This window comes from Chelonoidis abingdonii, chromosome 3, assembly GCF_003597395.2.
Source record: "Chelonoidis abingdonii isolate Lonesome George chromosome 3, CheloAbing_2.0, whole genome shotgun sequence".
Classification (NCBI taxonomy): domain Eukaryota; kingdom Metazoa; phylum Chordata; order Testudines; family Testudinidae; genus Chelonoidis; species Chelonoidis abingdonii.
In genome coordinates, this window is record NC_133771.1 from 155,525,294 (window position 1) to 155,539,727 (window position 14,434).

At 43.2% G+C, this 14,434-nt stretch overlaps 1 protein-coding gene across 3 annotated transcripts in view; it reads left to right on the forward strand.

Annotated features, from left to right (window-relative positions):
• CMTR1 (cap methyltransferase 1) overlaps positions 1-14,434 on the forward strand; it is a 51,716-nt gene that overhangs the window by 16,129 nt on the left and 21,153 nt on the right. For all 3 annotated transcript variants that reach the window (XR_012655601.1, XM_032770713.2, XM_075064262.1), the window contains exons 4-9: positions 6,052-6,210; positions 10,845-10,937; positions 11,536-11,607; positions 12,294-12,388; positions 12,490-12,562; positions 12,786-12,984. Coding sequence is in view for 2 of the 3 variants with exons in the window: in XM_032770713.2 (XP_032626604.1) it covers positions 6,052-6,210; positions 10,845-10,937; positions 11,536-11,607; positions 12,294-12,388; positions 12,490-12,562; positions 12,786-12,984 (691 nt within the window). In the remaining variant the exon portion in view is untranslated. The remainder of the gene's footprint in view (positions 1-6,051; positions 6,211-10,844; positions 10,938-11,535; positions 11,608-12,293; positions 12,389-12,489; positions 12,563-12,785; positions 12,985-14,434) is intronic.

A 14,434-nucleotide genomic window follows, 5' to 3' on the forward strand; every position in this document is an offset into this window, starting at 1 on the left:
CTTCTGATACAGAAATTCTGAAGACCCTTGAGAAGGTAGTAACCATCTGAAGGAATTTATTTAAAAAATGGTTTAAATCCAGAAACATTGCACCAAAGCTCAAATGACTGAGATACTTGTCATGGAACAATTTCTATCCAACCTGCTAGGTGATCTTCAGATCTGGGTGCAGGAGCATAGACCAGGGACCCTGGGGAACTCTGTCTCCTAATGTCAGGATTTTGTCTCTGCAAGGCAGAAGCAGGAACAATGTTGAATCTGGTTAAGAACAAATCCCATCATTACTTGAGGTGAGCATTGTGGGATGGGAGACCCAAAAAGAAAATTGCTACCACTATGACAAACTGTGGCACCTGAGGAGGATTTTTCCAGGGCTAAGACCTGCTCCTGGGGAAAATTTAACTTTTTTCCCTGTTGGGTGGGGGAGACCTTCACTTCGAAACTAGTAATGCTAAAAGGAAGGCTAGTAAAAATGTTGGTGAATTCAAGAAGTCACCAGACATTGGTTCAAGAACATGTGTTGAAACATACACAGCCAATAAACTCAGTAACAGTTAGGTGTGTCCATGGAGACACTAAAGCATGTTCCCTGGCAGCAGTTAAGCTCCATGTAGATGGACGAGATACAGTATTCCAATGAGAATGGGCATGGCTGAAAAATTGCCTTTCCCAGTAGTATCAGGGAAAGATTCATAGATTCTAGGACTGGAAGGAACCTCAAGAGTCCAGTCTCCTGCCCTCATGGCAGGACCAAATACTGTCTAGACCATTCTAGATAGACATTTATCTAACCTACTCTTAAATATCTCCAGGGATGGAGATTCCACAACCTCCCTAGGCAATTTATTCCAGTGTTTAACTACCCTGACAGTTAGGAATTTTTTCCTAATGTCCAACCTAAATCTCCCTTGCTGCAGTTTAAGCCCATTGCTTCTTGCTCTTTCCTTCGAGGCTAAGGTGAATAAGTTTTTTTCTCCCTCCTCCTTATGACCCCCTTTTAGATACCTGAAAACTGCTATCTTGTCGCCTCTGTCTTCTCTTTTCCAAACTAAACAAACCCAATTCTTTCAGCCTTCCTTCATAGGTCATGTTCTCAAGACCTTTAATCATTCTTGTTGCTCTTCTCTGGACCCTCTCCAATTTCTCCACATCTTTCTTGAAATGCGGTGCCCAGAACAGGACACAATACTCCAGTTGAGGCCTAACCAGCGCAGAGTAGAGCGGAAGAATGACTTCTCATGTCTTGCTCACAACATGCCTGTTAATGTGTCCCAGAATCATGTTTGCCTTTTTTGCAAAAGCATCACACTGTTGATTCATATTTAGCTTGTGGTCCACTGTAACCTTCCTCATTTCACTAACTTTATTAAAGGAGACTGATACTATGACTGTTACCACTTGAAGTCAGGCTCAGTTGGCAAAAGGTTTTAAGGAAGAAGAGGACAAGGATCTTTTTTCAGATATTTTTGAAAGAGAGGGGAAAGACTCACCCTACCATGGGAGAAAGGAAGAGGGCTAAGGGCTGCAAGTATCCATATTGACAATATGGAAAAAATATGGATATTGTTAAATATCAGCAAGGGGATAATGCCCTCAAACCTTTCTATAATGGGCTAGCTGAGAAGAATGTTGGTCAAACTAAAATCCCTTAGTGTATAGTGCAGAATGGTATATTGTATGGATAGGTGAGCCTCCGAAGACTGAAAAGTGGGTAAAACAGCTGGTAGTTGCCAAGGTTTTAGGCAGGGACTTGTGAAGTTCCTTAAGTGGCATAAGGGAAGGGACAAGATATTTGCCTCAATTTTACAAAGATTTTTCTGGCCCAATATTCTGAAGAAGTAGCTGCATGGTGTCAGTTCTGCCCTGAATGTCAGATGGTAGCACCAGAAACAATTAAGAGACATCTGTTCATTGAGTTCTGCTGCACAAATACAATTTGAAAGGATTGTAATGGATATTGTTGACCGATTAGAATGGCATATCCAGGGAAACAGATACATTTTAGTTATTTGACTATATAAACTGATATCCCCAGGCATTCCATTTACACAGTGCTACTGCCAAGAGAATTGCACAGCACCTGGTGACCATGTTTATAGGGTAGTGTGACAGTTTCTTAGGGTGCCCAGGACTGAGTGTCTTGCTGGTGCTAAATTGGGTGTCCTGATCCGCCAGTCTTAGCCACCCAAACAGACTCCTCAGAGTCTTGCAAGCCCTCACTTCCCTTTGCAGGTTAGCAATAGGTGCATTCCAATCCCTGAGCCCCTCTGAAAACATCCCCCTGTAGTATCCAGTCCTTAACCATTGGACGCTCACAGACATTGCCAAGTAAGTTGTTCCTAAAAGTGATAGTGTGTACACACCGCTTGACTAGTAAAACTCGCAATCAGGTCCTTTATAACATCTCGGCGCCGAACCACATTTATTGTGAATCAATCATAAGTTTGTGATCAAAGGTTAAGTTTCAAAAGATAGTGAGTAAAGATAAGTGGAAACAGGATTACACACACAACATAAAATGCAGTCCTACATCTATACTTACTAATAGCTTTCCTATTTCATGAAATTTCCTTTTAAATAAAGTAGATTCCTATTTAAGGAAGATTTTTCTCCCAAGGATTCAGTCTTTCACAGTGCTGCTGGTTTTCAGTCAAAACCAGGATCCAAGTTTTCATGAATACACTGTCCTCTTCAAGTGATTTCCTCAATAAATGGACATCCCAAATGGCTTTCTTTTCCCCAGGTAGAGTCCTGTAAGCATTTGAAATGCCCTCATTGTTTGGTCTCTGGTGTGCTGACCCCATATCAACTTCGCATCCTCATGTTAACTTGACATGCAAATGGTAGCTTCCACTATGTTTGGTTTATAATGTTTAGTTCACACCAGAGGACAGGGATAGGTGAATAGATATGCTTTGCCTGGTAGAAAATCTGTTGATCAACTCTGCCTTGTTACATAGTTTAAAACATCTTTTCAGTAGGTGCACATACCTCTTTAAATACCATCTGGACATACGTATCACAGCAATATTAATGACCAGTGTGACACCAGCTTTTGTTTGACATTGGTCAAGGTACAACTCTTTCCTGGTATTTATCCATAAGAAGTACTAGGTATAGTGAGCTCCACGTCTGTTAGGGATTGCTGACACTAAAGCTAGGTCTACACTAGAGATCTTACAGAAGCACAGCCGTACTGCAGCAGCTGCGTCACTGTAAGGTCTCCCGTATAGCCACTCAATGCTAACGGAAGAGAGCTCTTCTGTTGGCATAATTAAACCACCCCCAACAAACGGTGGTAGTTGTGTTGGCAGGAGAGCATCTCCCGCTGACATAGGGCTGTTCACACTGGTGCTTCTGTTGGTGTCACTCAAGGGTGTGTTTTGGTTTTTTGTTTTTTTGTTTTTTTTTTTTTTTTTGCACCTCTGAGTAACATAAGTTTTACTGACAAAAGTGCTAGTGCAGACATAGCCTCAATAGTGAATCCTTTGTCAGCTGCCGGTGAATGGTTCTTAGGGTCACAGGTGGGAATCCCAAGAGAGATCCAGATGGGTCAGGGAGCTAATTTCCAGGCATCTCTGATAAGAATTATACCAACTCTTGAGCATTAAACCCATCCAGGTGACCCCTTATTATTCCCAGATGGATAGCCTAGTGGAAAGGATTATTCAATCTCTTAAAAATATGTTGAAAAGATATACAGTTAGAATTTAGACAATGGGATACAGTGTTTCTTTATCTCTTATTTTCATATGGAGAAGTCCCACAAACTCAGTTCGATTTGTTTTATGGCCACCAGCCCTCATGGTCCATTAGACCTGATCGAAGAAAGTTGGGAGAGACAAACGGTTGATTCCTCCAGTGTTACTTCTTATGTTATAAATATACGGAACATATTTGCAGAACACTTCCATTAGCTAAAGAACATTTAGAGAATGCCCAAGCTAGACACGCTAGGCCTGGGAATAATAGCAAAGGGTGGGGAGTAAAGTTCTGTTGTTAACGAAAGTAAGCTGCTAGCTAAATGGCAAGGCCTGTTTATAAAGACAAAACTGGTGGATTATGACATCAAACTCGCAGAAAAGAGAGAGAGACATTTGTTAAATGTGTTATCCTTTGGGTTTAAAGGAATACTGAGAATTTAACATCAGTTATCCTCCCTGAATTACCGAATGTAATTATGACAGATTAAAAAAGACGAGAGTTTCCCATGAAGCAATGGATTAATTGTTGAATATGCAGATTAGAACTGGTGTATCAATAAATTCCAGCACATAGTTTCTGCTGCGCCAGGAAAAAATGATGTGATTCAGTATGTAATCGGCAGGGAAGGGCATGCTCCTTTCCCCAGAAGATCATGTCAGATTCCAGAACATCTTGAAATTTTAAAGTGGCGGAGGAAACAAAGCAAATGTTAGCTCTGTGAATAACTGAGCCATCAGGCAGCCGTGGGTGCTCTCCAGTAGTGATAGTTCAACCAACCAACCAACCTGGGGAAAGCCACTTCTGTATAGATTTCAGAAAACTGAATGCCATTTCAAAATTTGATAATTCCCCTATGCCCTGAATAGAGGATTTGTTGGGTTTATTAGTCAGTACTCAGTACAGTACCTTGGATTATAGCCTCAGGTTACTGACAAGTTCCCCTCAAGGAGGAGTCCAAGTGTAAAACTGCCTTTACCTTGTCTCCGGGACTGTATCAGTTTAAGATAATGTGCTTAGAGTAGACAGACAGCAGGGTGAGAGCCTTTCTCTGTGCATCCAGTTCTGCTTAGTTCTTTATCTCTAGGGCTCGCAAGTGCTATGTTAATACAAATAGTAAATATCTGACCCTCATCACCATAGTATCTGAGCGCCACAGTCATTAAAGGGTTTTATCCTCCCCACACCGCTCAGGTAGGGAAGTGCTGTTTCCATTTGACATGTGGGAAACTGAGGCCATGTGACTTACCAAAGGTGTCATAGGAAGTCTGTGGCTGAGCCAGGAATCAGATCCAACTCTCCTGCACCCCAGTCCAGTGCTGTAACCACTAACTGTCCTTTGTGCTACCCTGAGTGTCTCTCACGCACCTAGCACGGATACAAGCATTTGGGAAGATTAAGTTTTTACACTGTTGGGAATAAAGATTTGATGGTATCCGCCAAAGTGTTTGCCAAAGCGAGAGCAACAATTTTGTACTAGAAGGAAACCACAAACCCTTCGGTACTAAATCTTTGTTCAAAATTCAATGGCTGTAGAAGTCAATATGTAACTGATTCAGTAGTTGTCAGATTTGACCAGTGCATTTCTTAGGAATTCATTGCCAGATAGAATAGACAGTAGAACGGCTGCCCATGGAGATACATGCTGCCCATCTGATGTGTTTAACTTCCCCTCTCAGAAAGGCTGGTAGTTAACAATGGAAATGACACTTGCTGGTTTTTAGATGGAGGGAGAAATAGACAATTTAGTGATTAAAACTGACTCCTCCTAAGCCCATGTTTAAGTGTGTGTGTGCGTGCCCCTTCTACTGAATAGAACGAAACCTGACCATGTAGGTTCTTTTCATGGTCTAGTGGCTGAGACCTACAAAGAGAAAAGTCTTAAGAAGTGCAAGTTAATGACAATTCTTCTCTTAGGCTAAGTCATAAAAGCTGTGCTTAAGGGGGAGAGAGTCCTGCATTGTTCCAGGTTCTTAGAGGTGGCAGTTGTGGGTTCTGCTTTCTGCACCAGCATTTTGCAGAGCTTGTTCCGTCCACGCTCTGTCGTGACAAATGGCTGCTGGCCTCCCCACTGCTTTTTCATTGAAGCAGGTTATTCTTGCAAAGCTGAACCTTTTCTAATGTTGTCTTTACAAATTTAATTCTCTAGATCAAGTCCCCACTTCATCATGGGAACAAGCCAGAAGGAGAATACTGAAAGCCTCAACTGAGATTCATTAAGCACACTTCATACTTTTTAATCACAGCAGTGCAACTTGGTATCATTTATCCTGCTGGCCCACAGCTCACAGGAGTGCGTACATTTGTGTCCAGATGCTTCCAATGTGCTCCATTTGCTTTGTCTTCCAGGCCAAGATGGGCTTCCGGGAAGGAGAAGGTCTGGGGAAATACAAACAGGGAAGGAAGGATATCGTTGAGGCCTCCAATCAGAAGGGAAGAAGAGGCTTGGGACTGACCCTGAAAGGGTTTGATGGGGATCTGAACATTGACTGGCGGGATGAGCCAGAGGTAACTACTTCTCGTGTCATGTCCCTTTTCTGCTCTGCTTTGTTATAGGCTGGGTTCTTTCACCTCTTGGTCAGATAGTTCAGCAGTTCTCAACAAGGGGTCCGGGGTCCCTGGCGGGATGCATGCAAATTTCAGGGGGTCCATCAAGCAGCGCTGGCATTAGCTTCACTAGGGCCCAGGGCTAAAAGTTGAAGCCCCGCCGTGTGGGGCAGAAGCCCGGACCCCAAGCCTGCCACCTGGGGCTGAAGCCAAAGCAGGAGCAACAGCTTTGCAGGGTCACCTGTGGTATGGGGTCCCGGGCAATTTTCCTGCTCACTACCCCCTAACGCCGGCCCTGGCTTTTGCAGAAAACCTTTTTACTCCTGGGGGAATTCTGCACCATTGTGAGGGTGCAGATTCCATGCTTTCCACAGATTTCTTTGCTCCCGCACAGAAAAATGGGGGAGCAAAGGAATCTGTGGGGAACACGCATCTCTTACCCAGAGGAGCTGGCAGATGTAAATCACCACAGGGGGGCAGGGTGTGTGTGCACGGAGAGACATCTAGGGGGGCGGGGCTGGGTGTGTGCCTGCATGCAAATGAGTGAGAGAGTGTCAGTGCCTCTTGCTCACTATTGTGGGGCTCTCTGCTTGGAGGGGTAAGGTTTTGAGAGCCAGGCTCTGTCCCCTGAGGCAGAGCAGAAATGTGACAGCTAAGTAAGCAGGCTTCTAATGTTACCATTGTCAGTTAATTGTTCCTGTTCTTACTCAATTCCCCCAGGAACTTAAAACAAGTATAAAAGTTCCTTTACATTGCCAGAGTGGTGTAAAGGGAGTCCTCAGCTAAGAAGATCTGTGTGCTTTCTCGCTTTTTTCCTTGTGCCAGAGTGGCACATTGGGGTTAGATTACAGCTCAGGATCTATTTTACTTACCCGGTTCAAAAAAGAAAAAAAAAAAAAGAGTTTGAGGGTAAATAAAACATTTGTCAAGCAGTCAATAAAATGTCAAGACAGTCAGAACCAAGCACTTCCCAAAGCAGCCAGCCAGGTCCAGATGAAGTTACCAAAGGGCTAAGGCATATTCATTCTTTTGTACAATGTGAACAGCCTTTACATCATGCATCAAAAATGGCTGCATCTGCTTCTCATGCTCAAGAATTCCCTACAGAACTGCATGCGGATGAGGACAAATTATTTTGCACATCCTGCAATGTTGTTCTCAATCATGACTGATAGTCTGCAATTGTGGATCATTTTGCATTAAAAAAAAACAAAACAAATTGAAGGAAGACGCAACTCAAGAGGAAGGCAGAAACCAACATCAGAAGGCCATTACCAGTACACTGAAAAACAAAACTCAGGCAGAGAAAGAACATGTGGAGGTGAGTGGAAATATAAGAAAATGTTCTTATGCTGAAATATAAGCTAAGTAGCATAGAAGAGCCATAGTGATGGGGTCTCTTCATTTGCTCTAAGATCTTGACAGCCCTGTTTTTAAACTTTATTTTAAGTGATGACTGGTCAGTTTTCTATTGATGATGATATACACTATGTAACTTTTGCACTAACTTTCACATGATGTTTTACAGTTGATTGTAATTTAATAATGCATTTTGTTGTTGAGTGAGTGCCTTCTTGGATAGAGGCGTAAGCCAAATAACCAAATATTATTCTGTGTGTATAATCATGTGATCATTTACTATACTTATAAATCTAAATTAAAATCTAGAAATTTAGAACTAAATATAATACAAATAAATGTATTAAGCTAAGATTAACCATGTTACATGGTTAGTAAACATTTGTCCTCACTCAAGACTTACCTAACTTCTTCTACTTTCAGATTTGTTCAGCCTGGGTGAAGACACTAGCAGGTGCCAACATCCCCTTGTCAAAGACTGACCACCCACTTGTGAGAGAATTTCTTGACAGCAGGGTCTGGGAATGGTGGTGCAATTGCTGGTAGGACACAACTGACTGAGACATACTTATCTGAAGTGTACCTCAAAGAAAAGGAAAACTGAAGCTTCAAGACAAGAAAATTGCTGTTATTTTTGAATGTTGTGATGATGAGGCAAGATCAGTTCTGAATGTACTGCTTGCACCATTAGAACCTGATTGCAGTGGGCACGTTTACTCTTTTTTGGTGGATACACTGTTTTTAGATGCTGTTAATCACTCAACTGTTTCCCAGGCTGTAGTCAAAGCAGTAAATGAGTACCAGATTGATCATGAAAATGTTGTAGTAATTGATACTAACAATGCTAGTTACATGAAAAAGGCATTTGAACTGTTTCCAAATTCTGTGCATATCACCTGTTTGGCACATATTGTTAACTTAATTGGAGAATCATTTAGAAAGCCTTTTCAGCTGGTTGATACATTTGTAAGGTGCTTCAAAAACATGTTCTATAACTCCGGTAGTACGAAAGGGAGGTACCTCTGATTCATGAACCAGAAATTACAAGAACTTTCAGTTCTACAAGGAATTCTTTAATGAAGAGTGCAACAGCAGTTCCCCAATTTCTGTGAAAACTAGTCAAAAAATGCTGAATGACCCGACTAAGTATGCATTGTTGAAAGTACAGATCACTTTTTTAACACAGAAATGTGAGCAAATTCTCAGTTTAAATCTGGCATTTGAGAGCAGGAAGCCTTGCAGTGTTAAAGCATTTGACCCTCTGGAAGAACTACAGATATATTTCAGCTCACATCTATAGCTCCTTTCAGAAGGCACCTCAGAGTTCTTCAAATTTAGAGAGGCAGAAAACTTAACTCCTGTCGAAAGACTTGCCTGTCTGGATTTCTTTAAAGAGGTATTCCATGAAGCTTTTGAAAAGCCTGACAAATATTTGCGATTTGGACAACCAGGCTCATAGGTTATTAGATCCTCATCATGTTTATATCCTGCCTGAACCCCGAGAGTATTTTCAAGCAATACCTTGTTTTTCTGAGGTACCTGAACAGGGAAAAGGTTGTGCCTGAAGCTATTCAAAGTCAGCCTATTTCTGTAGACCTCCCAGTGCTTTGGCTTTCAGTGAAAGAGAGAATTCCAAATATCACCGAACTGGTCCTGAATTGCGTAAATCCTGTCTCAAATTCTGCAGATGCAGAGAGAAGTTTTTTCCCTGTACAATTTGATCCTTTCTGCCAGAAGGAAATCACTAAGTGAGAAAAACTTGAAGGTGCTTTGTTTTCTGTACTATAATTTAAATGAAAATATTAGATTGCACAGTACTTAAATACAGGACAATGATTAGAAAAACTGTGTGACTTTCATGTGTGAAAGTGAGCAATTTAAAATGACATTTCTACTTTACTTTTATTTTGGTGTTTGGTGTTTTGAAATGTACTTTAAATGAAAATCCAGAGTTAACTGGATTGCAGGGTACTGGTTACTAAATATTAGTAACTTAACTTTCATGTTTTTAGGAAAGGCTGAACAGTTCCTGTGATGATTTTTTTTCTGTATGATAGTTTAAATAAATTACCAAAATAAGTGAAACTGGTGTGAATATATTGCATTATGTTGACAAAATATGCAGAATTTTGCAGAATTTTTAATTGTTTGGTGCAGAATTCCCCCAGGAGTAACTATTGTGTCATAGGTGGGCCGTGGAGTTTTTGTAGCATGTTGGGTGAGGCTCAGAAAGAAAAAGGTTGAGAGCCCCTGAGACAGATGACTCTTCTGACTTGCCATGGCAGTTCCCCTGAATCGTTTTTCACTGTGTTTGGGGTTATCAGCTTGGATAAAAATTGGTATTAAGTGGGGGAGGAAGGGGCAAAAAAAAATTTGTGGTAAAATGTAATTCCCATGTAGCTGCTAATTAGTATATTTTCCAGCGGTGTATATTAGTACATTCCATACGAAATGCAGAGGAACTATGTTCCTGCATCCTCTCAGGTCTTTCAGCACGGAGGAAATTTGGGAAGGACAGACAGGTCGTTACATGAAAATAAATCCTTGATCAGCATCCCAGCAGTGACAGAAAAGGTGCTGATAATAAGATGAAATTTAAAATATCTGGTAAATACCTGGTAAAAAAGCAAGGCTGAGGGCGCATATAGATTGTGAGGAGACAGGCACACTCTGTCTTATGTATGTGCCGCACCCAGCCCAATGAAGCCTCAATCAAGACGGGTTTCTGGGCACTAGAGTAATACAAATAGTAATTCCAATTTCAAAGCAAGCGGGTGCGGCTCCTCTTCCTGGAGGATTGGCGTTATTTTAGTCTTACCCAACAGTTTAAATGATTTCCTCTTGAGACTGTAAAATGTTGATGAGAGCTGCTTCCAGCAAGAGGGCGTTTCAGAGTGGCATGGGAGAAGCATACATTTTAAGCACTGGTAAGAAATAACAGAGTTTTGCATACAATCATCTCCCCTGCTGTCTCTCTGAAACGAACCCCTTTGAGGTGGTGTGCTTCAGCTGTTTTATTTCATGATATTGTCAGCATTCTGGTTGTACTAAAGTTATTTCTGATAAGTGTCACATTAAGAAGAGAGTTGCTTACTTAGCCCTAAAACTCCTGGGACGAAGCCTACCATGTAAAAATTGTGATGGGGGTGGAGCGCCAGCCTGCTGTAATTATTAGGTTGTCAGGTTCTGTGAAAAAGTATGAGCCGCCTTTGAATCCTCCTATCTTACGTTTGCAGCCCAGTGCCTATGAACAGGTGGACTGGTTCCCAGAATGCACCACTGAAATCCCCGATGCACAGGAGATGAAGGAGTGGATGACTGTGGGGAAGGTATAGCTCTGAAAAGCAAAGTCCCAGTAGTTGCTTCTTTTGTTTAGCCTGATGGTGCTCAGTCTTGTGTAACTGGCCTGCTGCCTTGTCACTGAACAGAGTTGCAGAGAACCACAGATATTATGGGGATGAGGACCAGATAAGTGCCTAGTCAGACCAGTCCCAGTCTCATGGCATTTTGGAGATTGCATTGTCGAGTTGTCCCATCATTATGTTTTGCTGCCATTGATGCATACGTCACAAGATAGCATCTGGGTTGCCCTCTGTGACTCTTTTTGATAGAGTACCCTTCTCTTCTTCCTCCCCTCTTCCTGGCTCCTTGGAGGGGTGGTTAGGGCTGGAGGCAGTTCAGGGCTGTCTGCTTCCCTCAGTTGGGTCAGACAGCCTGGGGAATGCTTCTGCGCTCCGCATTCAGCTCACATGGAGGGCAAACTAGGGTTGCTGTTTGACACCGCTCCCAGTTCCAGCCTGGCTCTCCCACGTGTAGCGTTGTAACACGCAGGAATAATGCAACAAGCTTGTTCTGGGAAGTGCCCCACTAAAAGAAATGGCACAGCATCAGCTAACTGAGGGGGGTTTTCTCATTGCCCTGCCCTAGAGAAAGCTGGTAATTGAAGATGAAACGGAATTCTGCCGAGAAGAGTTTCTGCATAGTGTCCTGCAGTGCAAGGTGAGCACGCTCTGCTGGAGAGCAATTTTAGGGTTGGGGAGGAGAAGGGAAGCGAGCTTGTAAAAAGGCATTAGTGGGGGTGGGATGCGTACGCAGTCGGCAATGAAGTAGGAAGCCTTTTGCCACCAGTGCAGACTCAGCCTGGGTTGATAACAGTGGGAAGTCGTTACTGTCTGGCAACCTGTGTGAAATAACAAGTGCGTACAGCACACAAACCACAAAGGCAATTGACATAATGGCCCCTTCAGTGGCAGTGTCAGCAGAGAAGCCAGAGATTGAATGGGGCTGTGGAGATAAACGGCTTCTTCCTGGTCTGCTGTGCTCCCCTTTCCCTCCCAGTTTAGACCATCCTTGTCAGGGGGGATGTGTGTGCATGGGGGGGAAGAGCTTGTGCTGGGATTGCCTAATCTATGGCTAACTAGGCCTTACACTGTGGGGTTGTCAATCCAGCACCATTCCCCATCCCTGAGCTCACTGTTAGAATTGAGCATGGTGTGGGACCCAGGACTGGATGTAGACATATGACTGAAGAAGGATGCCAGCTTCAGAAAATGTTCCTGTGTCGATGTCACCCAGTCTAGAGATAACTGTGAGGAGAAAATCACCCTTGGGTTAGGAACCACCTGAGCTGGCTGTTCCCTCCTGTCTGTGCCGTGGCTAGCATAGTTTTCGTTCTACCTTTGCAGAGCGTGTTTGATGAGCTGGACGGAGAGGAGATGCGCCGAGCCCGGACCAGGTCCAACCCCTACGAGATGATCCGGGGAGTCTTCTTTCTGAACAGGTCTGCAGAGCCTCTGGGTTTGAAGTCTCTTTCTCTTTTGGGTTGCAGCAGCCTGGTAAGCCTGGGGCAAACTAACAGGTGCCCCTTTTGTGCATTCACAGAGCGGCGATGAAGATGGCAAACATAGACTATGTCTTCGACCACATGTTCACAAACCCGAAGGACTCTCAGGGGGTGAGGATCTCCCTTGTCCTTTGAATCAGTGATGCCTTCCCAAAGAAAGGGGAAATGGGGGGGGGGAAGATTCCTCAGGGCACCATTAGAGACAAAGGCTGCTTTGAAGAGGCAGGGACCCTAGCTTAGAGTTGCAAGGATATAGCAGTGGGCTGCAGTAGTTTGCGTGCTTGGTGGGAAGTTGCTATTGGATTGCTAGAATTTTCCCAATTTCCTTTTGCAGAAGCCCCTAATCAAGGAGCGGGACGCAGAGCTGCTTTACTTTGCTGACGTGTGTGCTGGCCCTGGTGGCTTCTCAGAGTACGTCCTCTGGAGGAAGAAGTGGCATGCGAAGGGGTTCGGCATGACCTTGAAAGGACCAAATGACTTTAAACTGGAGGATTTCTATTCTGCCTCCAGTGAGCTCTTCGAGCCTTATTACGGTATGGGTCACGTACGTGTGTGTGTGATCGCCTGCATTACAGAGGTTCAGGTTCATAGTAGGCGGAGGACTGATAGTCTGTTAGTGTCAGGGATCTGAATAAAACTGGTTCACAATGACCATCGCAGAGCCATCCTTATAGAAGAAGAGTAACTGCCATATAATAGGGGATTGAGGGTGGCAAGTCTGAACATCAAGTTATATTTCTGCAGTTCAGGTTCCAGCTTGTGTGTATTATAATAATACTTTCCTATCTGAGGCTGTCAGATTGCTTTAAGATAACTCAGTGGTTTGGTTCCATTCTACAGATGGGGAAACGGAGGCATAAAGCAATGAAATGGCTTGCCCAAGGATCATTTGGCAGAGCCAAGAATAGAAACCTAGATCTGACTCCATCCCCCAGCATTAATTACTAGATTGCTTCTTTACAGGATCTTTCCACCGTCTATGTGGTGATTTAAGTTATTTTGGACTCCTGGTAACTGCAGGTAGCTCTGATTCCATCTGCTGCATCTATTAGTAGAAAGTGGAATGAGGGGATTGCCAGCAAATCTCAGGCTTTGTTAAGAAAACCCAAGTGTGATTGAATTGCAGAAAGTGAAGTAACCAGTCTGCCTTTCCAGCAAGAACCGCAAACACCTATCAGTGATGTCAGTTAGTTACTTTCTGGCTGATTTTGAAATGCCAAAGCCTCTTTTGACATCTGCAGATCATGAACTTTATTGGTTGTCTGGCACCTCCGGGTCAGATCAGTAAGAGGAAAGTTCTCATTGAGCAGCAAGGTGGATAAAAGGATCATCCTAGTATTTGGATCTTCGTCTCTCACTCTTGGTCAGTGCTCTTGTGGCTATGAGAGTGAATAGCTCAATGATTTTGATGCATTTTCATGTTTCCCTTTTTGTTTGGGCCTAATGTGCTCTAAAGTTGAGTGAGACGCATATAAACTCCTCTCTTGGTGATGGGAGGAAAACGCCTTCAACCCTGTGCCAAGAGCAAAGAAGACTGGAAAAAATTTCCAGTCCCACTCCTCTCAGTGGCAGAAAACTGATGAGGAATTTGATTACCAAACTGCTATTGTTTACCCTGACCTCTGCTGTTTTCTCTTGATAATGTACATTTCTGTCATTCAATGAATAGAAAGAGCAGACACAGAAACTCTGCAGAGAATAGAAATCAACAGTAGATTACAAATACCACAGGACTGGGAGTTAGTTGAATATCTAGAGTCTATTCTAGGACACAAAATACACCTCTACCCTGATATAACACGACCCAATATAACACAAATTCGGATATAACGTGGTAAAGCAGTGCTCTGGGGGGGTGGGGGGGCGGGCTGCGCACTCCAGTGGATCAAAACAAGTTCGATATAACGTGGTTTCACCTATAATGTGGTAAGATTTTTTGGCTCCTGAGGACACCGTTATATCGAGGTAGAGGTGTACCAACTA